At 48.8% G+C, this 27,041-nt stretch overlaps 1 protein-coding gene across 2 annotated transcripts in view; it reads right to left on the bottom strand.

Moving 5' to 3' along the window:
• LOC126530691 (uncharacterized) overlaps positions 1-27,041 on the bottom strand; it is a 202,881-nt gene that overhangs the window by 93,413 nt on the left and 82,427 nt on the right. For both annotated transcript variants that reach the window (XM_072287974.1, XM_072287975.1), the window contains one exon: positions 6,243-6,432. In XM_072287974.1, coding sequence (XP_072144075.1) covers positions 6,430-6,432 — 3 coding nt within the window. In that variant the 3' untranslated portion in view covers positions 6,243-6,429. The remainder of the gene's footprint in view (positions 1-6,242; positions 6,433-27,041) is intronic.

Below are 27,041 nucleotides of genomic sequence, written 5' to 3'. Positions count from 1 at the left end.
AGGACGCTCAACTCTCAAGCGGCCCCTGATGTGTTTCCGCTATGGCTTTCTCATCTCCTGTAATCCGGCTTGCAAGTGCAGCTGGGCGCCTGTGGCAGTCGGTGTTGTTGGAGGTTAGTCAGCGATGGCGTGAGTTTTGAACTGCTAACACCAACTAACGGCGGGTTGATTGAGGCGTAAAACGGAGGGCGTGGGATCGGCGAGCTGCGCCGAGACGTTTCGCGGGAGCGTCCCGAGAAAAGCTTCAAAGCAGGGCACCGGGATGGATGAATTGGATCGTTTGAAGGCGACACCGCATGCGTGATTATACATGCGAATAATTAGGCCTTGGCGTACAGCATGAGGGCGAACATATTCGCACACGAAGACTTGGGCTTGCTCAACTTGTCGCGCCGCATTCAGCATGTTCTATTGGCAACAATTCTGCGGGGTAGATTGGTACGTAAGAGCCTCAATAAATTCCCCTTGTGATTGTCCGCGCTACTGTGTTGTCGTTCCTTTGTCCCAAGAGTGCGCTTTCGTTTGTTTTTGCTTGGCTTTCGAAGACTGCACAATATACATATTCCAAAAGGCATACAGTTCAGTTTATTGTAGTCCTTGTATATTTCATTAGCACGATTGCCAATCCCACTCTTCTCTGTTCTTGCTGGCTGTCTCAGTGAGTATGGTGAAATTCTACCAACTAGCCCAAATTTTAATACTTACGAAATCTGTGAGAACTGGTTCGTTTGCTATATTTTCTATATCTAGCTGGAAGCTATCGTAAACGCTCGAGCGGAACGTGGCGTACACGTCTCCCAATTCGTACGAAACCATGTGAACACCTAGCAGCAACCGTCGCATCTGAAGCCCTTCGCGCCAGCGCATCAGCTATAAAGTTCACTTCAAACTTTAATAATTTGAAAGCATTACATGCCCCCTGAAGCGAAAAATTTCATATGCGCCGTTAACATCGAATTGCAAAAAAGCACAATTGACCAAGTGATGACGTCATGCTCTTGGCACTGAACCTGCTGCGACTCGCACTGCAAAATGCCACAGTCAACTAGTCATGGCATCAGACTTTGGCCGTGGCGCACACCCAAAAATTCATCATCATCAGCCTGGCTACGCCCACTGCAGGGCAAAGGCCTCTCCCATACTTCTCCAACTACCCCGGTCATGTGCTTATTGTGGCCATGTTGTCCCGGCAAACTTCTTAATCTCATCCATCCAGCTGAATTTCTGCCACGCCGTGCTACGCTTCCCTTCTCTTGGAATCCAGTCCGCTACCCTTAATGACCATCGGTTATCTTCCCTCCTCATTACATGCCCTGCGCATGCCCATTTCCGTTTTTTTTTTGTTTTCAATTAAGATGTTATTAACTCGCGTTCTTTCCCTCACCCAATCTGTTCCTTTCTTATCCCCCCCCCCCTTCTAACGTTACACCCATCATTGTTCTTTCCATATAGCTCGTTGCGTCGTCCTCAATTTAAGCAGAACCCTTTTCGTATGCCTCCCGGTTTCAGCCCCATGGGTGAGCACTGGTAAGACACAGCTGTTATACATTTTTCTCTTGAGGGATAATGGCTACCTGCTGTTCATGATCTGAGAATGCCTTCCAAACGCACCCCAGCCCATTTTTATTGTTCCGATTATTTCGGTGTCACGATCTGGATCCGCCGTCATTACCTGCCTTAAGTAGATGTATTCCCTTACCACTTCCAATGCCTCGCTACCTCGCTACTGCTGTTCTCTTCCAAGATTGTTAAAGATTACTTTAGTTTTCTGCAGATCAATTTTTAGACCCACAATTCTGCTTTGCTTCTCCCGGTCAGTGAGCATGCATTGCAATTGGTCCCCTGAGTTACTAAGCAAGGCAATATCATCAGCAAATCGCAAGTTACTAAGGTATTCTCCATTAACTCCCATCCCCAATTCTTCCCAATCCAGGCCTCCGAATACCTCCTGTAAACACGCTGTAAATAGCATTGGTGAGATCGAATCCCCCTGCCTGACGCTCTTCTTTATAGGGATTTTGTTGCTTTCATTATGGAGGACTACGGTGGCTGTGGAGCCGCTATAGATATCTTACAGTATTTTTACGTACGGCTCGTCTACACCCTGATTTCCTAGTACCTGCATGACGGCAGAGGTTTCGACTGAATCGAACGCTTTCTCGTAATCAATGAAAGCTATATATGCTATCTACATTTATAGCTATATATGTGCTTTCTACATTTCACTCCCGTTGAAGCAAGAGCTGTACGAAGGTCACTTCAGCGTTTTTCAGTGAGTTTCCATGGTCATTGAGAGAAATGTGTTCATGTTTACTTGTGCACACATGTAACCGTACTTGTTAATTTAGTTACTAAACAAATGTTTACAAGTTTATACGGCTGAGAAAACTACTATCCTTACTTCGTATAGCTATCTACTAATTTGCTATCACAATCGATGCTTCGCTTTTGGGCGGAACTACAACACTTATTTTTTTCTTCACCCCAATCGGCGCGACAAATGGGCGGTTGGAGCAAGAGCCATTTGAATGTCGGGCACGTCGACCGCGTTGGCCGGATCTGGTTATGTTGGCAGTGCAAGTGCTTCGAAGTATAGACAATACTGTTCACGCCAACGTGGTGCGAGTACACACCTGCTCATGCCATGTCGGACTATATATGTGCCTTAACCGAGTGATTTTTTTTCTGTGACTTTCATTAGTTCGAATTTTTTGTTTGTTGTAATTCGAATTTTTGTACCATCCCCACGAAATTCGAATGAGAGCTTTTACTGTATGTGCTTGCATTGGCAGGAATGGCGAAAGCTCGCTTGTGGACAACATTTAACTGATGAATTTGCAGAACACAGTTTCAACTGACAGTATCACAGAGTCAAGGTCACACATGCGACGACGCACATCACGATGGGTGAATGTGAAATGCACTCGCGGCCTCTACCAATTTTTTCGGCAGCGCTCGAGTTGTAAAATAACAAATTTGTTTGTCTGGCAAGCCCGATAATGCAGATGTTTTTGTGACCCTGTCCGTGTCTGAAAAAAATTCTCAGTCAGCGACTATATTTACTTTCCGCACGCAACCTGAAGAACCAAACAGCGACAATGCACACGCATTCGGTGTGGACCGCACACCGCTGACAAGCAACCGGAGCAAATGGCTTCTTCGTCTCCTAGGCAACCCCTGGCACCCGCTGAATTGTTTGCTCACTCACTCCGCACTGCCCTCAACGCTCTCCGCTCAGCCGGTGCACCTCCTTCAGAAGTGCACTCGTTGATTCGCTTGTCTGTGGGATTTTCCAGCAGCCACACTGTAACCAGTAATTCATCTTGTGCGGCTGCACTTACGCGGTAGATGTATACACTGAATGCATTATATATATATATATATATATATATATATATATATATATATATATATATATATATATATATATATATATATATATATAGAAAGCATTATATCCGGTCCTGCACTATAAGCGGTCTGAGCTGTAACAGCAGCCTTTCAATAGCATTTAAGGCAACAATGCATGCACCTGGTGATTTAGCAGACACGGTGCAAATCTCACCATAACTTTTTAAATTTTTAGTGTATTGCAGCTGCCACTTAATTTAGGAAATCAGGCCAGGGAGCTAAGCTGGCTCTCTAAGATCTGAGATCTGTGCACTTTTTGGCAAGCAGTGGCAACATATATTTTTTTTGACAATAAGAATGCTTATAGTACAAGTCAGTTCTGAGGAAGAAAGTTCATGAAAGGGTTAAATGCAAAACGAGACAGGATGACGCATTTCAGGCGCTGAAACGACAGCTGCAGTCACCACCGGTGCTTTCACACTTCCACGAAGACGCGGAGACGGAAATCCGCAGTGAGCAAGTAGCGTAACTCATGGTGCCGTGCTAGTTCAGAGGGAAAACGGAGTTGAAAGCCTCATAGCTTATGGTAGTCGGTCACTGTCAAAAGCGGAAGAGAATTATTCTACGAAGGAGAAATAATGCCTTGCAATCATTTGAGCTACCGCGAAATTGCGGCGTTATCTATACGGCAGGCACTTTAGTGACAAGCGACCACCACGCCTTGTGTTGGCTGGCAAACTGAAAGGATGCTTCAGGTCCCCTAGCCCCATAGAGTCTCCACAGTCCAGAAATTCGACATCACCATGGGGTATGAGTCCGCAAGAGAGCATTCTGAGACCAACTGCTTATCGCGCGTTCCTAATCACCCTCCATCTCAAGACAAGACGAACTGGATGTCGACACCTTCCTAGAAACCATAACTGTACACAACTACGCCGAACGGCAACGGGCAGACCCGGAGTTACGACGCCTTGTAGAAAATACTTAGAAGGCAAGATCGACGTTGTCCCTCGGGTATTTCAGCATGGGCTATCTTCGTTTTGCTTGCAAAACGACGTTCTCGTAAAAAGAACTTCTTCCCAGTCCACGCAACTACATTCTCGTTGTGCTAGCAGCACTCTAACCCCGGTCGTGGCGGCCCCATTTCGATGGAGGCGAAAGACGAAAGCGCCCGTGTCCCGTGCATTGAGGGCACGTTAATGACATGCCCCCAATGCGTGGCCAAATGATGATCAAAATTAATCCGGGGTCCTCCACTGCGGCGTGCTTCATAATCAAATCGCGGTTTGGGCACGTACAATCCCAGAATTCAATTCAGCAGCACTCCAGCCAGAAGTCTTGCACTTCCTGCACGACGATGAGACAGCCGGGCACGTCGCATCGTGACGCAGAACCAGTGAAGGCGGAGCTTAGCCCCGATCGCTCGGCGAACGAACTGAGGAGGAAAAGCATGGCTAGGGAGGATGGTAACTTGTAGTAGCTTGTAGCTCCATTAATACGTAGCGCTTCACTTAAATTGTGGTGCGAATGTTCTACTTAAGCTGTACCCTACGCGTCTACAAAATTTGTCCGAACCGTTTCAGGATTGGAGAGATCGTATCTCCCTACCTGACTCCTCTATTTATTGGGATTTTGTTGCTTTCTTTATGGAGGACTACGGTGGCTGTGGACCCTCTATATATATCTTTCAGTATTTTTACATACGGCTCGTCTACACCCTGATTCCGTATGCCTCCATATCTGCTGAGGTTTCGACTGATCAAACGCTTTCTCGTAATCAATGAAAGCTATATATAAGGGTTGGTTACGTTTCCGTGCATTTCTCTATCACCTGATTGATAGTGTGAATGTGGTCTATGGTTGAGTAGCCTTTGCGGAATTCTGCCTGGTCCTTTGGTTGACAGAAGTTTAAGGTGTTCCTCATTCTATTTGCGATTACTTTAGTAAATACTTTGTAGGCAACGGACAGTAAGCTGATCGGTCTATAACTATTCAAGTCTTTGGCGTCCCCTTTCTTATGGATTAGGATTATGTTGGCGTTCTTGAAAGATTTCGGTACGCTCTAGGTAATCAGGCATTGCGTCCACAGGGTGGCCAGTTCTTCTGGAACAATCCGCCCACACTCCTTCAACAAATCTGCGGTTACCTGATCCTCCCTAGCTGCCTTCCCCCCCTTTGGATAGCTCCCAAGGCTTTCTTCATTTCTTCCGGCGTTACTTAGGGGATGTCAAATCCCTCTAGATTATTCCCTCTTCCATAATCGTCGTGGGCGTCACTGGTACTGTATAAATCTCTATAGAACTCCTCAGACACTTGAACTATATTATCCATATTAACAATGACACTGCCGGCTTTGTTTCTTAACGCATACATCTGATTATTGCCTATTCCCAGTTTCTTCACTGCTTTTATACTTCCTGCGTTCCTGAGAGCAAAGGAACAACGTTCAACGCTACAACGAACGCTAGAACGTTCCGTTGCGCAACTGTGTTTTGGCCGTTTCCCACCACATCTGAATTGTTCATAGCTCTTACCCTTTCCCTGTATTATCTGCCTTGCACTGTTTTCTTTGGTCTGTCGTTTTGTTTGCAAGTTATATCTTTGAATTGTAATAATTAGCGCATTTCATTGCTTTCTTCTGTTTTGACCAACAGTGTTTTGTTGCTTTAATTGTGACCCATTCCTGTATGAGCCTGTAAAAAGGCTTACAGTATTGCTAAATAAAATAAAAATAACCCTTTCCACACGTTAGAGCGATGCGATAGATAATTGAAGCTGAGTATCCCCAAAAATATCTATGCTGCGAGGCCAAATTGCAACGGCATTAATCAAACATTTAAACGTAATTGTTACGCAATTTGCAGCGGTCAATGTAAGAAAGACTTCATTACTCAATTCAGTGTTGTACCGGCGGGTTGCGGCAGCTGTGGATTAAGGTCAGCAGCCATGACGAAAATTGGCTTATCATGTGAGCCAGCTGTGGCAGGTAGGTGACTGTCAAAGTCGAAGTCGGGGTTCCAGTTGTTGTAGCAGCTTGTTGATTGACTTCGACATTGACATGAACTTCTTCCGAGTGTATCACTGAAAAGGCAGGAAATATTTGTTGTTTACTTGAGTTGTAAAAACGTTTCTAAGAACAGAAGGAGAAACAGTTTCAATGGACACAGCTTTTCAGTGTGAAAGAAACTCTTTTGACAAGATAAAATCTTTTTTGCGGTAGACAGCTGTATTGTAAAAATTATAAAACTATAGAGAAATGAAAGTGGACAAAATTAAATGGTCTCCAATCCACCATGTGAAGCTGTTTGGTCCGCAAAGCTGTAAACGACAACTAGTACAATAAATTGCGACGTAGCTTGAAATGATTCACACTGCGACATTCACATGCAAGTTCCATAATTATTACCATTTCAATGGCCTGCAATTTGACTTGCGCCGTTACTTCCTGAGCCTACAACACGTGGACCAGCGAGACGTGAATTGCACTTAACCACACTCTGGCCACACCTCGTGTGCCCGATACTCTTCAAGAGTCCTCATTACACACACCCTTCGCATAGCACTGTCACAACCCAAACCATTTGGTAGGCGGGTCATTCTTTTACATACTAAAGTGCACTTACATGAGTCCCTGCTTTGTATGCTACAGTTGCTACCCAGAAACTGCAGCTTATGAAATCGTACTTTTTTCCGGGAAACGCTTGCGGCGAACGCTATGCGTGAAGGCTAGCTTTCTGGTCCTTTTACGCAGAAATACAACTGACCAGCTAACACAATGTGCGAATATCTGTTCGAAGCCGTCAAGGAGGTGGAGGTGGAAGGCGCCTGGAGGTGAAGATAATCGCGTGCGGCGGAGGTGCGCTGGGTTGCCCGTGACCTCATCTCCTGTTGCTGCAGATTTTGTTTGCGATACGGACGTACCGGGTTCGTCTCCTGATAACATCGTCCTCGCGTGCCGTATGCTGTGTGTGCGAGTGAAAGCGTGCGACGCTCAGCCGACGATCGTGGCTCAATCTCGCGTGCGCAAGGGAGGACAACAGGGGGAAGCACGCCGTGTTTCCACTGAGTGGGAGGGGGGGGGGGGGGTCTGCTGCGTCGGCTGGTGCGTAAATGGTACGGCTGTGCGCACCCCGTCTTCCATAGGATGTGCGATGTGGTCAGTGTAGGCGTCTAGGCGCACCGAGGGCCAATAGTTTCGTGCGCGCTATAGCACCCACGCGATTTCACATCACATGCGTTCTCGAAGTGAAGCGTCACTAACTGTTTTTTCATCTACATGGCCGGCGCCGCGGTAGCGCGGAGGCGAGCGCTATCTGTTGGTGCAGAAAGAAACTCAACGGCGCACGCTACGTGTGCCCTTGCAGTGTTTGTCTATGGCAACGACAGACCCATTGGGAAATAGTCTTATAGGGTTTCACTGTAGAAATTCACCGACAATTACGGTACTCCCCAAGGCGAAATTTGAGCGCAGCTGTATACATGTTTTCATTTCGCGGTATACTGGGTGGCGCGGACAATCTTTCTCGTGCAGCACGTTGGAAACGAAGCGAAGTGTGGCGCGACTGCCTCGCTAACCAGGGGATCGCGAAAGTCAGCGCGTGGGTGAGGCGTGGGCACGATTCACAGCCGCCCCGGCGGCATATCTACCAGACGACGCGCGCTACTGTGGCGCCACCACGTAGCCATCGTCGCCGCACTATGCTTTTCTTCTCACGCTTTCGCAATACCTCCTCCTCTTTCCGGCTCATGGTACCACTGAACCCTTATCTCCGTTTTTCTCCGCGCATCTTACATACCCCGTTCCAACCCATGTTCGCTTTTATCTTACGCCTTGCTCGTTCGCTTGGTTGTTGCTCGTTCGTTTGCTCATACGCTCGCCGCAGCAACAGTTGACACTGGAGGGAGCTGTGCCCCCAACATCAGCATTACGCGTGTGTTGCACTACCAAATGTGCCATGGTGGTGGCTGTGTCTACGTCCACATTCTTGGTACTTATGTATCCATTAGAGAACAACGAAACTGCTAGACAGCACTATTAGAGGCCGTTTTTCGCGGAAGATATGATAGGCTGCGTGCCGTTCTGAAGTCTCGGGCCAAGATGGTTTTCGCTTCGCCCGGAGAGCGCCCGCCACGCGTTCGCCACCGTCGCCATGCCAGTTTCAGCCTGGTGACACTCGGCCCTGCATCCCTCGACGAACTCCATGAAAGGGGGGACCTGGAACTTCGTGCCACTTGTATGCTGGCTCAGTCAACGGGCCACCACCATCGATCTCCCTGTGGATCCCCCCCGCCTACTACCGCTTCGAAGCCTCTCCAGGACGGCCCCAACAGGAGCCCCAAGCTTCGGTCCCGCGTCCCCCCTCCGATGACGAGGACATGGATATGTCCAGCTCCCGGAAACGCGCCCACGAAAGAGAGCGAGGACGAGGAGCCAACCGGGCGACGTAAGCAGCCGTCGAGCTCTCCCCCCAGCCCGGAGCAGCACACGGCAGCCAGCTGCCACGTGCAGCAACCGGACCACGGCAGCGCCATTTCCCCACACTCGGGCAAAACAGCCACCACCTCCTCTCCGCCTGCCGCCCAAGACGGAGGCCCTCCAAAAAAGGCGAGTGCCACTTCTAGACATCCCGCCGAGTCTACAGCCGCCTCCTCCGCGTCCCCTCCGAGCAAGGGCGTGCCCGGCACCATCCTCGACGCGCCGTCTGCTCCTGATGGCGGCGCGTCCCCTGCAGCGTCTGTTAGCGAACCAGCTGCAAACGAAAGCGCTACCGACGCGATGGAGCTGACGGATGCAACACCCACTGTTTCGTCACATCAGGGCCCTGATAACCCTGCGGCGCGGTTTCTGAAGGACCCATCATACCAGCCTGCTTCGCGGCCGAAGCCAAAGGGGAAGAAGAAGCAGAAGAAGAGGAAGGAGCCTGCCCATGTTTCCCGTTCGTCTCCCGGGGCAACGTACGACTCGCGGCGCCCACCCGCTACCCTGGTCACGCCCAGCGTGCCTACAGCCGCAGTACAGAGAGCAACGCCATCCGCCCGCGAGTCCACCATGTACGACTTCATGCTGGTGCAGTCAAAGAGGGACGGGCGGCGTGCACGAGCCCTGGAGACTGCTGCACTCCCGGTTGACCCTGCGGTCGTCGGTACAGTGCTCTTCCGTCCCTCGGCGCCCGGTGGAACCTTCCGAGGAGCACCGCGCCTCTCACTCGCTGCAACTCTCTCTTCGCGGCCCGGTGTTGCAGTGGTTCGTGTTAACCATAAACGCAACATCGTGGCAGCCGATACTACCACCCGGAAGTGCCTGGAGGAGCTGCTGGCAGTCACTGAGCTGCACGGAATCCCATGTGACTGCCCGACTGCCAGCTGAGCGCGGCAAGAGCACCGACTTCCTACACGGGGTGGTCGGTTTACCCGCGGACACAGACCTGCTGGGAGCCATCGAGTCGAGCGTTCCCGTGCTATCGGCAACGAGGGAGGAGAGCACCATCACCATCCGATTCGCGGGACCGGTACCCCCTGAACACGTGCGCCTTTTCAAGCTCGGGTTCAGGGGGAGGCCTGCCAGGCCCCTTCCAGTGCAATGTCGGCAGTGCGGCCGCTTCGGGCACGTGCTGGAGTCCTGCAGATGACCGACCGACTGCATCTCATGCGGCAAGAGCCACGCGGAGGGCGCCTCCTGCCAGAAAGTCCGCTGCAGGAACTGCGGGGGCCCTCATAGGGCCAACACTCCTGCCTGCCCCAAATGGCAAGAAGAACGGGAGGTGGCCACCATCATGGCTTCCTCCACCTCGGCATTGTCGAGGCGTGCTGTCAGGGCAGCAGTCCGGGAGGAGAAGCAGCCGCAGCAGTCCTCCTCATCTCCGGCGCGGTCCTATGCGAGCATGCTGAAGGGCCCCAGCCCTACACCCAGGCATCCGGTACCAGCCCCTTGTGCCCCTCAACGCCAGCAGACTAGGGATACTGCTGCTCAACCCGCCCCAACCACTATGGATCAGCTGGTAGAAAACCTGCTGCTCACCATGCAAGCAGTCAGCACCATGCTGCCAGCTGACCAACCGCTCCGGGCCATCTGTCTGCAGGCAGTGGCATGTCAACAGCGACACAATCACCATGGCTAGTCCCAGCCAAACGTCGGCCGCACATCCTGCAATGGAACGTGCGCTCGCCGCGCCGACGACACGCCGAACTGTCCGAACACCTACTCCTGCACGAGTACGACGTGCTCGCGTTGCAAGAGACATACACGCGCGACCGGGATTCGTGGGATACCACAGTGCGACCAGCTGCAAGTTACGGACTTGCGCCAACGTGCAGTGCTGTGATCCGCTCCATCCACCCGGTCGCTCCCGCGCGTCTATTTACGTCCGGGCGCGCCTTGCCCAAGCCGCCGTCCGTGTGGCCGACATCATTCCCACCTCCGTAGAGTGTGTGGCTATGACTGTGCGCGTTGGGGGGGCCGACACTTGTGTCGCCAGCGTGTACGTGCAACCCGCACAGCGATGGGATACGTCTTTCGTGGAGAGCCTTACCGCGCGCATCAACGGTGACTGTGTTGTGAGCGGCGACTTTAACTCTCACCACACGGCATGGGGCAGCAGCCGCTGTGAGCCTAATGGCAGGAACCTGCTGAACTCCATCCACTCCTCTGGTCTGCTGATCATCAACACCGGCAGTCCCACTTTCGTGCATCGGAAGGTGCGCGGGAGTGTGATACTTATCGCTGGTTAGCAACACTATGAGTGGGTACGCAGCCCTGACACTCAGGGGTCGGATCATTATCCGATCTCGCTTGACCCGCTCGGTCTGAGCCGCGACCAGACCTGTACCTATCGCATCACCGACTCGTCTCTGTTCAGGACGATCTGTGCCACGGCCCCTCCGGCGAAAACCGACTTCCTCACGCACATTTCAAGGTGCGTTGTCGCCGCGACCAAGTCGTGTACGGTGTCCGCTGGAACGCCGGCGCCCGACATCAAACTTCTGAAATTACGCGCGGCACGCCCACGCGCTGAACGCCGCGCCATCAAAAGCGACAAGGTGGAGCACTGGACACTTTACAACCGCCTTGATGCCGCGTGCCGTCGTCATGCCAGGCAGCGTCGCAACCAGAGCTGGCAGAGTCTCTGCCTCTCCTTGGAGGACACTCGCGACAAAGCACGCCCCTGGCGCATTCAAGCCGCCCTACTTAGTCCCAAGATCCCCCGCCGCCCTGCACTCTCTATCGCAGAGGCCCGGGGCTTGAGTGCATCCCCCGCCGCCCTGCACTCTCTATCGCAGAGGCCCGGGGCTTGAGTGCCGAGCAATTAGCCGAACTCTTCGCGGATACGTTCGCTCCGCCGTCTGTGTGCCCTGTCACAGCCGCCGTCGAACTTCTGCCACACAACATGGTTGAACGCCTCGCTCCTATGCGCTATTTCCCAACGAGCGCAATTCTGGAGCATGTAGAAGTGCTGTGTTCTGCTGAGTTCACGCTCAGCAAGTTGCGCATCGTCTTGAACAGACGCAAACGTCGCTCCGCTCCCGGTTCCGACGGCGTTACTCATCAAGTCCTGAGGAACATTGACGCAGCTCAGCTTCCGTCACTTCTCGAGGTCTTCAACTCGGTCTGGCGCAGCGGTATCATTCCCGCCGACTGGAAAGAGACGATCGTCGTTCCCATTCTCAAGCGCGACAAACCAGCCTCGAACATCAACTCCTATCGCCCAGTATCGCTAACCTCGGTACCCGGCAAAACAATGGAGTCCATGGCTTTGCACCACCTTGAGTAGATTGCCTCCGCCCTAGAAGCCGTTGCCCCTGAACAAAGTGGCTTCCGCCGACTGCGCTCGACAGCTGATTCCATCGCGGACGTTGTCGCTACGCTCGAGGACGCGGCAAGCCGCCACGAAGCCGTATACCTGGTGCTGCTCGATGTGGAACGCGCGTTCGACGGCCTTTGGCACGGCACCATCATTCAAGCGCTTCGCGAGCTGCGTATCACCGGCCGCCTACTGGACTATATCTCGGCCTTTCCTAACGACCAAACGCTCACAGTGCGCGTGGGTGATGCGCTCAGCACCCCGCGTAGTGTGACCTCTGGTGTTCCTCAGGGCAGTGTCCTCAGCCCTTTCCTCTTCAACTTGGCACTGGCAAGGCTCCCTGATTTCATCCCGAAGCTGACAGCCTTCGAAGTCCGTGTGGCGATTTACGCTGATGACATCCCTCTTTTTGCTTGCGGGCCCACGGACTAAGGCTACCAAGTGCGTCAATCACTTCAGTCGGCGATCAACGCCGTGGAATATCTCGGCAGCATAGGGCTTCAGCTCTCGGCGTCAAAAACCGAGGCGCTACTAATTTACCCCCGTGCGAGCCGTGTACGCTTCGAAGTGCCAACTCTCTCGCTGCGCGAAAGCCCCCTCCCGTGGCAGAGAAAAGTCCGATACCTCGGCCTCCACATCAACTGCCGCCTCAACTTTAAAGCGGCCACCACACAACTTTGCAGGGACTCCAGGAGAGTCGCAGGCGCCGCACGCTCCCTGCTCGCCCGAGGCCGCGGCTGCACACCGCATCTTGCGCTCCGAGTTTACAACTCGATCGCAACGTCGCGAGCGCTCTACGCGCTCCCACTCACCAACGCCAGTGCAGCCAACTGGAAGGCCGTCGACCTCGAGCACCGCACCGCAGTTCGCCAAATGTACGCCCTTCCCCGCTTCTCGCAAGTGGGGGCAACTCTCGCCGAAGCGGGAAACTGGCCGCCCTGACTTCGCGGGCGGAAACAAGCGCTTCACCACATCGAGCGTCTGCAATGGTCGCCACAGGGTCGGCGTCTCGTGTGCCGCCTCAACACCCTCGAGGGCTCGGGCATCGGCCAGCGTGCCACCGACAGCACTCGCATCGCCTCGTTGCCTCAACTCCTCTCCCTGCCGCCTTCGCCGCACGCCTCCGCGCTCCTTGACGTAAACATCACCGTCCGGGCGTCAAGAGCAAGCGACAAACAGCACTGTGTGCCATGCAGCAGGAGACGGCTGCATTGATCTTCGAACATCTACGCGACCGACTCCTAGTGTACACTGACGGATCCGTGTCCAGTGACTGTTACGCCGCTGCCGCGTGCACGGCACCGGACATTTCTGCATCTCGACAGTGCCGCCTTCGTTTCCCTGCCTCGTCGACAGTCGCCGAACTCGCGGCGATTGACCTCGCGGCTGACCTACTTCAGCAGTGCGGTGTCTCGTCTACCGCGATACTGTCGGACTCGCGTGCGGCTCTGTGCATGCTGAGGAAGGACTATGCCGGTCTTCCGCTTGTGCAGCGCGTGGGATCAAAACTGCGCCATCTCGCAAATCAGGGCTGCAATTTGGCATTGCAGTGGGTCCCCGCGCACATCGACCTGCCCGGGCAGCGTATTTAGAATTGCTCGTAGGTACAACGGGGCGTGCCACTTTTGACGGAGCTCGACGTTTCTGCGCAGGCGCGAGTAAGAGCGGGCGCGAGAGAGAAAATCTGGGGGCTTTTGCTCCTTGAATATATGACTCAGCCTAGGCACTACGGAGGAGGTTTCTTAGATTGCGTTGTATTCGTTTGTCCCCTGACATGCCGGCATTGCGGAGTTCGGTCGAGTTGGTTTATACGCTCCGCCGCTGGCTGCCCGCGCGGTGAGGCAGTGGGCGCGGACGCCGCTTGGTGATCGCTGTGTCTGAAGGGACAATGTTCTGACTGGTGTTTTATAAGTCGCGGGTCGAATTTTTCGTCGCGACGATAGATCGGATTTTTTACAAGCACTGCTCCAGGAGGGCACATGTAACCGGCAAACGGAGGCCTCAGGAGAGCACCTGAGGTTATATTAAAGCAGGCGGCGCAGGATCTCCGGGGCACCCAAGCGGTAGCGGGGGGATCAAAGCTGGAAGCTGGGCGGCCCGTGGGTTGGGGCCGCAGAGGCCGAAGCGTGCCTCTGCAAACGCTGTTTAAATTTTCGGTGAAGCCCCACACAACCCTTACGCGCCAAAAGACGGGATGCGAGGATGACGTCAATACAGGGGTCACGTGAGCGCTCTATTCGAATCACGCACCCCGCCGATACCTAAGATGACGTCACGATCGTCTTCGCCATCAGAGCCCGTCAAGAGACCCGTCAAGGTCCAGTCAAGAACTGATTACCTTGTTTTAATTTTTTTGCGTTACGTCAAACTGTTTTGGAACCGACACGTGGGAATTGTATCTTAGATTTGTTATTCACAAATAAACCTGAATTCGTCTGCTCCACTCAAGTGCTACCTGGAATAAGCGATCATAATGCGGTGCTTTGTGAAATGAATGTTGAACATTTAAGAGGCATTGGAACAGCAAACAGACGAGTATGCAACTACGAAAAAACAAATGTAAGCGAGAAAAATAAAGTGTTGAATGAGTACCAGACGGTATTTGAAACATATGCCGACTACACTGGAGTAGTTGAATTATGGCTTATATTTAAGGACGAGATGTTTGAACTGAGGGAGCGCTTTGCTCCGGCATGGACATTAACGAAAAGAAGTAAAAGTAAACCTTGGGTTACTCGGGAGTTACGCAGTCTAACACGCAAAAGGCAACTAGCTTACAGCAAATATAAAGGAAAGACGACACGTGAGCATTGCTTGAAGCTACATGAAATAACCGAAAAAATGAAAGTTGCAGTGGTAGCTGCAAAGCATTCATTTGGAATTTCAATGGAGTCGAAATTAAAGGATATTCCAAAGGAATTCTGAAAACATATAAAGAGAAATGGAAGAGACACTGACTATACCACTTCTTCTGTCTGGTAACTGCTTTTTATTGATGATGACGTAGGAAAAGCAGAGTTCTTTAATACGTATTTTAGCTTTGTTTTCAGCTGTGCATTGTAACAGAGACATGATGATACGAGTACCTTGAATTTCCAACCGGTGATGAGTGTTACGGATGATGATGTTTATTAGCATTAATGGTATATAGTCTCTGTTGCAGAATCTGAGGATTGCCAAGGTTGGGTGTCCTGATGACTTGCCAAACAAGTTTTATAAATTTTGTGCTCAGTCGGTGGCACCGTACTTGAAGATTAACTTCGAAAAATCGCTTGACGAATCCTGCCTTCCAGATGACTGGAAAATTGCGAGCATAGTGCCCATTCACAAATCTGTTCCTCGTGACACCGTCTCAAATTATAGGCCAGTATCACTAACTCCTGTTGCGTGCAGAACACTTGAACATATTTTGTATACTAGTGTAGTAGCACATATGGACGCACATTCATTGTTTAATCCTCGTCAGCATGGTTTTCGCAGGGGCCTATTTTGTACTACGCAGTTGGCTAAATTTGACCACGACCTGGCAGCGGCAGGTATTCGGAACAGGTACAGGTATTCGAATAGGACAGGAACAGGTATTCAAATTTAAATATTTAGGTGATTATTTTACTCCTACATTGAACTGGCACCGTCACGTCGATTAGGCCGCTGTTAAAGCATGCAAAACCTTGGAATGTCTTCGCCGAAATGCAAACATTTTTTCACAGTCATGTCGGGACGTTTTGTACAAGACTTATGTGAGGTTGATTCTGGAATACGCGTGTATGGTTTGGGACCCGCCTACTGGTAGAGATAAAGATAAGTTGGAGCGAGTGCAGAACATTGCCTCTCGTTTCGTATCTCGCACCCGCGGGGCTCGGTACAGTGCATCGCGTACGGAGGAAGCACTCAACTGGGAATTACTCGACACGCACCAAAAGAAGTTGCGCCTGAAGTTTTTTCATGTTATTCATTATTCAGCTGTTCGGGTTGATCGCGAAAACTTTGTGCAAGAGCCTTTTTATAGATCCAACCGTGTTGACCATGACTTTAGGGTCTGTAAATTTGCGACAAAAACTCAATTGTTTAGAATGTCTTTCTTTCCTCAAACCATTAGGGAATGGAATAGACTGCTGAGTGATGTTGTGAGGGTTGAATCAAATTATGCTTTCTGTGTGATGTTGTAGATTGTAGATGTTTATAGCTAAGGGCTTTGCCTCTTTTGTCTTTTGTTTCGTTTCTATCTTTTTTTTTTTGTTATCACTGATAACACTGTCTAAGAGCAGAGGTGTCGTATGTAGTTATTTTTGTACCTCCCCCCTCACCCACTGTAACGCCTTGGCGCTGTGGGCTCCTTAATAAATGAAATAAGTAAACTAATTAAATTAATTAATAAAAATGTATGCGTCCATTCCTTTCGTCTACATCTGCAGTCATTCTTCCTTGCCGATTTTCGTTTGTATTCCTGAGAATTGCATTACGACCGCGGCGGCAGCAGAGCTGTCAATTTCTTACAAGCGCGAAATGCTCAAACCATGTCTGACTGATCGAAGAACGCACCACTGTAGGTTAAATGAGGCATACAATTCCCAACTCCCTAGCGCTTAAGCCCGCAGCGTTCCCAGAAAAACGACGGGTTCAGTTACTTCCTCCTCCCTCATTAGCTCTAGTATAACCGCTCTCCAAAGCTGTAGAAAGGATGAAGACACTACAGGGAGCTGTCAAGGTCGCTTGCTTTGTGCGACGCTCAGAGCGGTATTGAGACGGCGGCGCGATTGACCATCCTGAATAGCTACGTGGGAGCGCTAGTTTTAAAGCAAAAAGCTTCACTACGCTAGTCAACACCGCGCTTCGCGCCAGCCGGCGCAAGTCAAAATTGGCTCCGTAATGCCCCAACCACTGGCACGCGCCGAAAGCTTCGGTGCGCGCTGGCAAGCGAACGCGTCGCTTCGCTTCGGCTGGAGGGAAAGGGCGCGCAACCACTGGAAGCTCCGACGCACGCCGAAGCTCGCTCCTCGGCTGCGGCGCACTGTTGCTGGACTATTCCGTCTTCATCCGTCAAAGTCCGGCCTAAAACAGCCTGCTGTAAACTAAGCTTGAAAGAATAAGTTAGTGATCTGTACGTGCTTTTAGATATAAAAAACACGTTTCAATAATGAATATACACTTGTCGCAACAGTTTTTTTATTTTTGAAGTAACAATAGTGTACAAAATATCGACATCAGCGCTCGCGCGTCGTCTGTCTGCAAGATCTCTTTGCAAACACCTGCACGACGATGCCATATATCAAAAACTGTTGCACCATTTTATTTTTTGGTAGCTTATTGCACAGCCAACTATGTAAGAATTAGGCGCGCAATGTATAACTGAAAAAAATCTGTGTTGGAAATATTGCCACGTAGTAGTGACGGTAAATAAATAGTGCCGGCTCAATCGCAACGATAGCGGCGTGCAATGTCGGCAATCGTAGAAAATCTCATCTGCGGGTCAAGCGCGTCGGTTTGCATACGTCAGTCGTCGAAAGTTAGCCTATTCGCTGGTGCCCGCGCGCCTTCCAGAAACTACAACACAATTCGTGTCGCGTATGCAATCAGATTAGCAAGGTTCGTCGACAACAGACAGAACCATCGATAACATTCGCGATACTTCCGATACGTTCAGGCGCATCCTGCACCGAGCGATAACGTTTAACATTTTTTAGCCGGTGAAATACGGTAACCGGATACAGATAAAGCATCCGTGTCAATATAATTATGCTTGTTGGTGCATGAGAGAAACGTGAACAAGTGGGTTCTGAGAAAATCAGCAAAACAGAATTGAAACACCTGTAGCACCCAAAAAAAAAAAAAAAAAACTAGAATAGCTAAAATGTATGCAATTCGTATCTTGTCTCCCCCCAATTCTTGATTCTGCCAAATCTAGCCCATGGAGCACCTCTATTATTCTAGGTCGTTTTGATGCATCAACACCGCATCTGGAGGCCGTCACATTGAGTGTATTGCTACAAAACATTTTCACAGCGTAAGGGCCATGTTCTATTGTAACTGGTTTCCACATATCAAGTTTGCCTTTCTTTACATTAATGAAATGGCATACCTTCAGATAATACCAGCTTGAGAATTAGAGGGTTTTAATAGGAGTCTTTCGTTGCCCTTTGCGAAGTCTTACTATTGAAGCACTTATTCGAATGTATGGGAGCAGCTCATTTCCATAGTATAAGAAATATATAAACAGGTTATTTTCACAATTTATACACTTCGTCACCACAAAAAGAAAAATTGCAGTTTATTGTTTTCAGCCTGCTATGATGTTTTGACTGAGAAAGATATATTCAATTTGTTCTGCGAGGCACGCAATAATTGCTGTGGCATATTATTTTATTGCACAACACTGCATACAGTAGCCAGCCATTATTAAAACTCAGAAGAAATGAATAGCACAATGCATATGATCAGGCACATAGCATATTATTGCACTTTCTTAATTCATGCCAGAACGACGACCACAGGCGTCCTTCTCCAACAAGGTCAGCATCCATCGTGCCTCCTTACCATCGGGCTTCACACCCTCAGCACGTTCAACCTCAGCTTTGTGGTGTTTAAAACAACCTTAAGTGCGTCTTACGATTCCAGGGATAAGAAAGAAGACCGTCCTGCCTACCTTGGCCTTGAAGCAAGCAGCTCTGGATTGTTTGCACACTTTCTACTTTGATCGAGTCCACATATATACGGATGGTTCTTCCACTCAGACCAGCTCCACCAGCGCAGTGGTGATACCATCACGATCACTAAGCATTCAATACAAGATTTCTCACTTGACAACATCGACCGGTTCGGAGCTTGTTGTCCTCCGAGGTGCCGTTGATTATATTAATAACCAACCGGCTAATCGGTGGGCAATATTCTGCGATTCAAAGGCGGCCTTACAATGTCTTCTGTCATCTCTCCGTCGCGGGTCATGTGAACAACTCGTGTCGGAGATACGAGAAATGCACCATCACATGATCATGAAAGGACACGACGTCGTGTTTCAGTGGCTGCCTGGTCATTGCGGTATCTCCGGCAACGACCTCACTGACGAAGCTGCTAGGAAAGCCCACGAAGGAGCAACCCTTATTTCTGTACCTTTATCGCGGACCGACACAGCCCAACACTTAGGCAAGCTAGCACACTCTTTTGACATTGGAAAACTGGCACACACCTGAATTCACTCAACATCGATTGCATTCCCTCGATCCCTCTATGCAACTGCGGCTGTTACCTTTCATTTATCATTTTCTCTCTCTCTTCTTAATTCATGCCCTTTTTTTAATTGCACGAAAGCTACTGCACTAAAATAGTATACTAGTACATACTTAAAAAGCAAAATTTTATACTACGATAATAGTCAATCATTCAAATTTTTATTGTAGTGCCCAGGAACAGCTAGAGAGCCTTTGTACTGGTGCACTTAACGAGCACTACGTGAGACAAAATGTAGAGAAAACATGAATGCAGTAGACAAAAAAATTGAAGATAGACAAACAAATAGGGAAAAAAGGAAACGCGGAAAAGTAAAAGGGAGTTAATCCTACGTGATTATTTACAGATACACAAAACACAGGAAATGAACTCTGAAGTATGTTTTGGAGTCGAGTCTTATTAGCACAATCTTGTAACAAGCCCAGGCAACGAATGTGGAATGCTACCTGGTTTACTGTTGCGGCACAAACAAATGCATATGATCAAGAAGCTTTAAGGAATGTATAATGTCATGGACCACCTTATACAGGAACAAAAGGTGCAGGAACAAAGGCTCAACTGTGGTCGCCAGAATGGCAAAAGTGGTGCTTGAAGATAGACATCAATTTATTCTGGATGGGTGCAATGAGGTCAGAATTAGATTTGCTCACTGCACCCCCCTCCTACAGAGGCATACTCTAGTAGTTGGAGGCACACAGCAGAATTTCAGAAACACAACAGGTGAGTGGAAATCATGCAATATACGTCATGCAATTCCAAGAGCGTGAAGGACATCTTGTGTAATTATCTATGTGAAGAGAAGCTTAGCATTTTGTCGAAGTACACACCAAAATCTTTCATTTCATCGACCCTAAGGAGTGGAGCATCACGTAGGGTGTACCAAAATTTCACATGGTGCGTTTTGTGCATATAACTTAATGCCATAGTGTTGGAAGCATTTAAGAGTACTTATTGTTTCTGCACCAGTTCGAGAGTGAAAAAATGTCTTTTTGGAAGTCGATGCAGTAGTGAACACTGTTGACAGTCTGAAATAGTCTGAAAGTCTGAAATGTCGGCACACAAAGTCATGCTGTTCATTTATTAAAATGCTCTTAGCACTAACAGAAAGCGAGGAATCCCATATTGATTCAAACACCTGATGCACTGAAGAGGATAGATATAGGTCGGCAGTTAGTAACTGCACATCTAGCACCTGATTTGTGCATGGGCAATGTTCATGCTACCTTCCGAGTGCTAGAAAAGGTACTAGACTTTAGGGAACTATTGAAGATGCTTGTGAGAACGAGGAACAAGTATGCTTCCATACATCTTAACCCTTTCAGACACCACTTTATCCCGTTGATTGAAAAGTTGCTTTCACCACATCTCTTGCATCCTCAGAATCGTAGAAAGTGTACAGCCGCAGCAAATATTAAGAATTTTCAATAGTTTAGCGAGTTTTGTCAAGTTTACAAAATTTCGACTCCATGCGAAAACTCACTACAGGAACACAAAATATGAAAACATGTACTATTTCGTGTTTTGAAAAGCTTGAAAAGCACTTATCCAGCCACTTGACAATTATGCCTGGTGCACGACATTGTAAAAAACAATGAAAGAAGTGAACCCGCTACATACAACATACTGACACAGAGTAACAACACCCAGCCGTCTACCTTCCCACACAGTTCCAATAATAAGTGTTTCAAGATGTATGAAACACATTTTAAATACCATTACTTTCATCAGTGCTTTTGCTATTGATGCACGCTCCTGCTGTGCCCAATTGTGTAGGCAGCGTCTCAAAGGGTTAAGCTCTGTGGAGGAAATACCATCAACACCACAAGAAAGGGAAAGTTTAAGGCACTTCATATACTTGGAAACGAGGTTTTCATTGACTGTTAGCATACACTGCGCCAGACTGAGAAGGAAGGTTACTTGAAGCATATTTCACACCACACAGCAAACAGAAATGTTCTGCAAAGGCATCAGCAGTGTTCGAGACAACACCACTATTTTCATGAAGCCGTACATCTTTGGCACTCCTTTTAGAAGAGAGAGCCCACAAAGCTCCAGAAATATTTTGAATTATGTGTCACGCTGGCTTCGACACAATCAATGTGGTCAAAGTAATGATTCTAATAATAATAATAATAATAATAATAATAATAATCTTAGTGGTAACTTGGCACACTAGACTAAAAAGAAGGCTGATGACTGTATGTTAGAGAATCTGATAACCAGCCATCTAAAGCAGGAATTTGCAGGATGCAGAAGACACTTCCTTCCCCTCCACGTGCACACACACTTGCTCAATAACACAGCACAGCACACACGCACACACTCGACAGGTGCACAACACACAGGAGTGCCAATGAAGTCTGGTTCCAAGGAAGGAGAATCCAAATCGCCAGGGGGGTGGAGAGAAAGCTCTGCATGCCAGATATAATCATGGAGTTGTGGTGTCGGGCCATACAGGCGTGATGAGGGCTCAGGCTGTGCTGACCACTTGTTCAGACGAAGTGAAAAAAGATTAGTGCTGTTTAGAGAGACGTCAAACACCCTGCAGTATAGACTAGTGCAATGTTGCGTTGGTATTGCAGGGTGTGCTACTTGAGGGGTTTGAGGCAATCCTCGAAGGCTGGCATGAGCTTGTGACAACCGAAAAGACGGGAGTAAAGGGTGCGTATTGTACGGCGCTGAACAAGCTTAAGCTTGTTAGCATCGCGAGTTTGGTACGGGAACTATACTGATGAGCAGTACTCAAGTCGTGACAGAATGATAGAAGTGTAGAGTGCTCGGAAAACCTTAGGTCATCAGGGAAGGGAGACACGGGACACAAACCCAAGAAAGGGCCGGTGCTTACATACAGTGCTGGTGACATATGTGGAAAAGTTGAGAGAACAGCTAAATGCTACGCTCAGAATGAGAAGGGCCCGAACAGTCTTTATAGAAGTGCCTCCAAGGAAGAAGATTGGACGTGCAGTAGTTTTGTTGTGGCTGATACGCATGGCAGCACTTTTTACGGTACTACTACAAAGCTTTATATTGTAAGCCCAGTCGTTCGCCTTTACGGAATGTATTTATTGTAAGCACATATGCTGTTCATCGGCATATTGTTGTTGTGGAAGCGTTAACTTGTTAATCAAACACATTCTGGGCAGATGCATTAGTAACTTGGTTTTGAGTACATCTTTGTCCTGACTACAATTTATAGTATCGCAGCAAGAAACATTTTAGTAGAGGCTGGAGGGATTCCAGCAGTTTAAGCATACTGACTGCACAAAACACTGATGACACCTTTTCACCTTCCCCACAATGCACTCACACCATCTACACTTTCCATAAGCAAAAAGTGAGATAAAAATTCAATTACAGTTTCATTGACTCAGTACTTGCTGCTTCTGAAGCGGGCATCGAAGCAATCGTGGTATACGCTGCTACATGCATAGGTATTGCATGATGCAGGTCCTGCTATGCACTGCACACAGGCTACACGTTGCAAACAGATAATTTCTTTTTGCAGTGCTCAACTATAACGACACACTGACTCAAATATGACTGCGTTGCCACGTATGCTTCAGTGCGTCAGTGTTCTTGATTGCTACACGAGCGATTTATCCCCAACTAGCCCAAAAGACGGTCGCACTTGAAAGAAGTGAGTGAATGAGTACAGTGAACTTGTACTAAACTGGATTCACATGCCGAATAAGAGGGCGCAGTGTCATCTGAAACAGGCGGCACGGCTGATTATGTAAGTACTTCCAATAGTTCGGCTACTAGTGTAGTTCGCTTCCGGGAGTTATCTTTACCACTGGAAACAGCGCAGAGCTTGCCCGTTAAACTTGAGTCAACCGACACCACACGAAACACGCCGCGGTTGACCAACCCAACTTCCACACGGTTCATTCACCACATCACAGGTCACACGAAGTCAAGAGTGCCATATTTTAAATCACTGCAGCACCAAACGGACCTGAAAATTCATTTCCTTCGACAGATTTCTCAGGTGAGTTCGTTCACTCGCCAGTTACGAACTCGATGGACGCGCTAGGCCTACGCGTAACGTAAACAACATCGGCGATAGGCGAGTGTTGATTATCCAGACTTCGGAGCTCGTAAACGTGTTTCCATTCGTTTTGAGCACAACAAAATGCACATACAACAAGCACAGACGTTGCGGCAATCGTGATTCGGTTGGCTGTTTTAGCAGACGATCGTACCGAGCTCGGCGGAACCCAGTGGGCAGGTTGGATTAGTCGGCGTCGTTCGAAGTCGCTTCGGATCCACGTACTACTGCCACAACCCACGGTAGTCGGTCGGTCGGTCGTGTCGTTGTCGGCTTACTATTACAACACTGTCTTTCAGGAACACTGTCGCGCGCGTCGTGCGTCCAAAACACTCGGACGATCGTTGGTGCCGGCGTCTCCGCACGGTCGGCCATTACAGGCTTAGCAGCCGGAGGCTCCGCAGCCTCCGATTGGTTGACGCCTGACGCAGCTTCGCCGCTCGCCGGCAAACTTCTAGCATCGGCTGTAGACATAATCGCTGCGCGACGTTCCGCTTCAGCGAGTTCCCGACCTACGCTTTGACGCATTTGACCCTTCGGCGCGCGCGTGTTTGACGTCATCGTTTGACGTTCGGCGCAAGCGCGTGTTTACCGCGGAGGCCGACTATATAACCGCTTGCCAGAGAATAGGCGTGCACATTCAACATGGAAGGAGAGGAGAGTGGTACTACCGATACAGAGAGCTGTCTTTATGGCTGTACAGAAATCGCAAGACAATGTGCCTAAGAATGATGAATAAAGAAGTTTAATAATCCTGCATAACTTATGGCATATATCATTTGTAAGCAATTTGCATAACTACACAAGGCACACGTATAGCATAACCATAAGCTAACCAAAGCACAACCATAAGCTAAACCGTAAGCATTTCCATAACTTAAACCATAAGCATATCTACAAGATAAACCGTAAGCATATCCATAACTGAAACCATAAGCATATCCATAGTTAAACCGGAAGCATATCCATAGGCTAAATGATAAAGCATAACCATCAGCTAAACCGTAAGCATACCCATAGGTTAAATCATAACGCATAACCATAAGCTAAACCATAAGCATCACCGAACCTTTTCGCTTCGAGATATCCAGGCTTAACCTTAGGTAAGCCCCAGCCATTTTTTCGGACGCCAAGGGGCATACAGACGCGACGAGCGGATCATACGCCTCTCGGTAAGCGCTGAAAACTTTTCCCTTTTTTTATTTTTACGCACAACTGTTGAGCGCTGTTCAAATTCAGCGAAGATATATCGTGCACCTAGGCGTGCGTGCATGCGTGAGATTCGGGAAACAAGAGGTTAGGGCCACTGAGAATTGACAAGCGGAAAAATTAGCGGCTTCATCAGGCATGTAGGGCCCTCTCGGCCATACTTATCGGCGACAAGGTAGCCTTGCTGCCTGCGGGATTATCTTACTGAGCTATACCGAATGCTCGGTTGCGGTAGTCGGGAAGTTCAACCCCCCCACCCCCGTTTTTTTTTTTTTTTACATGCTCCAGTGCATATCTGCAGGCTTCGACTGACGCCTGACACCGGCGAGAGATGCTGAGAGCGAGTGGGGCTATACTAATCCAGGTACAATCAAATTAGGAAGGCCCACTAAGCTTGAACAAGGCACTCCCTCACCAGAACAGTAATTGGCCTCCCAGGTGCAGTATTCGGCCATCCCCTCCCACATGGCTCACTCAATTATCCAATGGACCTCAGGCCCCAGCAGCTGCGAAACACCTGACCAAGGCGGCGGTCAGACCTCTAACGCAGCAGAGGGCGCTAAGAACCTCTGGATCAGGACGGGGCGCCAATGCAAACTGACCCTTGCAACATTTAACACCGGAACCATCTCGAGTGAGGCTAGCTTAGCAGGACTCTGAGGAGTTATCAGTCATTGTTTGGGATATTATCTGCCTTAGTGAGATTAGAAGAATAGGTGAGGCTTACACATTGCTAAATAATGGCCACGTCCTCTGCTATAGAGGTCTCCCTGATAAGAAGCAATACGGGGTAGGATTCATTATCCATAAGGACATAGCGGGTAACATTGTCTAATTCTGCATCATTAACGAGAGGGTAGCAGTAGTCGTAATCAAACTTAGTAAGAGGTATAGATTAAAGGTAGTACAAGCCTACGATACAACATACAGTCACGACGATGAGGAAGTAGATCAGTTTTATGAAGATGTTGAATTAGCGATGAGAAAGGTGCGAACTCGGTATACAGTAGTACTGGGCGACTTCAATGCAAAAGTGGAGAAAGAGCAGGTGGGTCAAAAGGCAACTGGCAACTACGGTGTCGATTCAAGAAACGCTAGAGGTGAGATCCTGGTAAAAGTCACGGAAAGGAATAAGCTGAGAATAATGAACACCTTTTTCAGGACACGTGACAACAGAAAGTGGACCTGGAAATGCCCTAATGGTGAAACAAGAAATGAAATTGATTTCATACTTCCTGCCGATCCCAGCATAGTGCGGGATGTAGAAGTGATAGTTAGGGTAAAGTGTAGTGATCACAGGTTAGTGAGGGCTAGGATTCACCTGAATTTGAGCAGACAAAGAGTAATATTGCTCAAGAAAAAAATAAACAGGTCAGCTTAGAGGCAGTAAGCGTAAGAGCAGACAAATTTAGGCTGGTACTTGCAAACAAATATGCAGCCTTAGAACAGAGAGATGATGATGATGAGCTGCTTCTTGAAGTTCATTTTCACTCAATCTATTGCCTCTTCCACTATTCCAAACGATTGGAAAATTAGCAGTATTGTACCTGTGCACAAATATGGTAGTCGTTCTAGTCCAAGTAATTACCGCCCTATTTCCCTAACTTGCATACCTTGTAAAATTCTAGAGCATATATTGTACTCCAGCATTGCATCTCATTTAGACAAGCACTCTTTCTTCTTTCCCAATCAACATGGATTTAGACGTGGCCACTCATGTGAAACGCAGCTGTTCGAATTCACCACAGACCTTCACCTCCACCTTGACTCCCGTTTCCAAACCGACGTTATCTATCTCGACTTTGCAAAGGCGTTTGATCGTGTCGCCCATCTACGTCTTAACGCAAAACTTGCTTGTCTTAATCTCGATCCACTTGTATTGTCCTGGATTGAATGTTTTCTCACAAACCGCTCATAACACACTGTCATCGATATCCTCAAGTCGACAAGTGGGCCAGTCCTGTCAGGTGTACCTCAGGGCTCTGTGCTCGGACCTCTTTTGTTTCTAATTTTTATAAATGACCTCCCTAACAGCATTCTTTCATCAATTCGGTTATTCGCTGATGACTGCGTCTTGTGTCGGCGCATATCCTCCCATAATGACCAACTAATACTCCAGGAAGACCTAAGCAAAATAGCAAATTGGTGCTCTATTTGGCTCATGTCCCTCAACGTTTCCAAGTGCAAGTACATGTGTGTAACTCGCAAGCGGGACATCATTAACCACCAGTACTTTCTTAATTCCATACCCTTGACTAAGGTTGACCAGAGTCCTTCCATGGAAGGACTCTGCTATCACTAATTAGCTTACGTGGTCTACACACATAACTTAACTTATAAACGACTGTTCCAAATCGCTTGGCCTACTGAAAAGATCGATTTTTCTGTCTCATGTTCCCGTACGCAAGCTC

The sequence above is a fragment of the Dermacentor andersoni genome, chromosome 4 (assembly GCF_023375885.2).
Source record: "Dermacentor andersoni chromosome 4, qqDerAnde1_hic_scaffold, whole genome shotgun sequence".
NCBI classification, from domain to species: domain Eukaryota; kingdom Metazoa; phylum Arthropoda; class Arachnida; order Ixodida; family Ixodidae; genus Dermacentor; species Dermacentor andersoni.
This window is presented reverse-complemented; position numbering and strand designations above follow the sequence as displayed.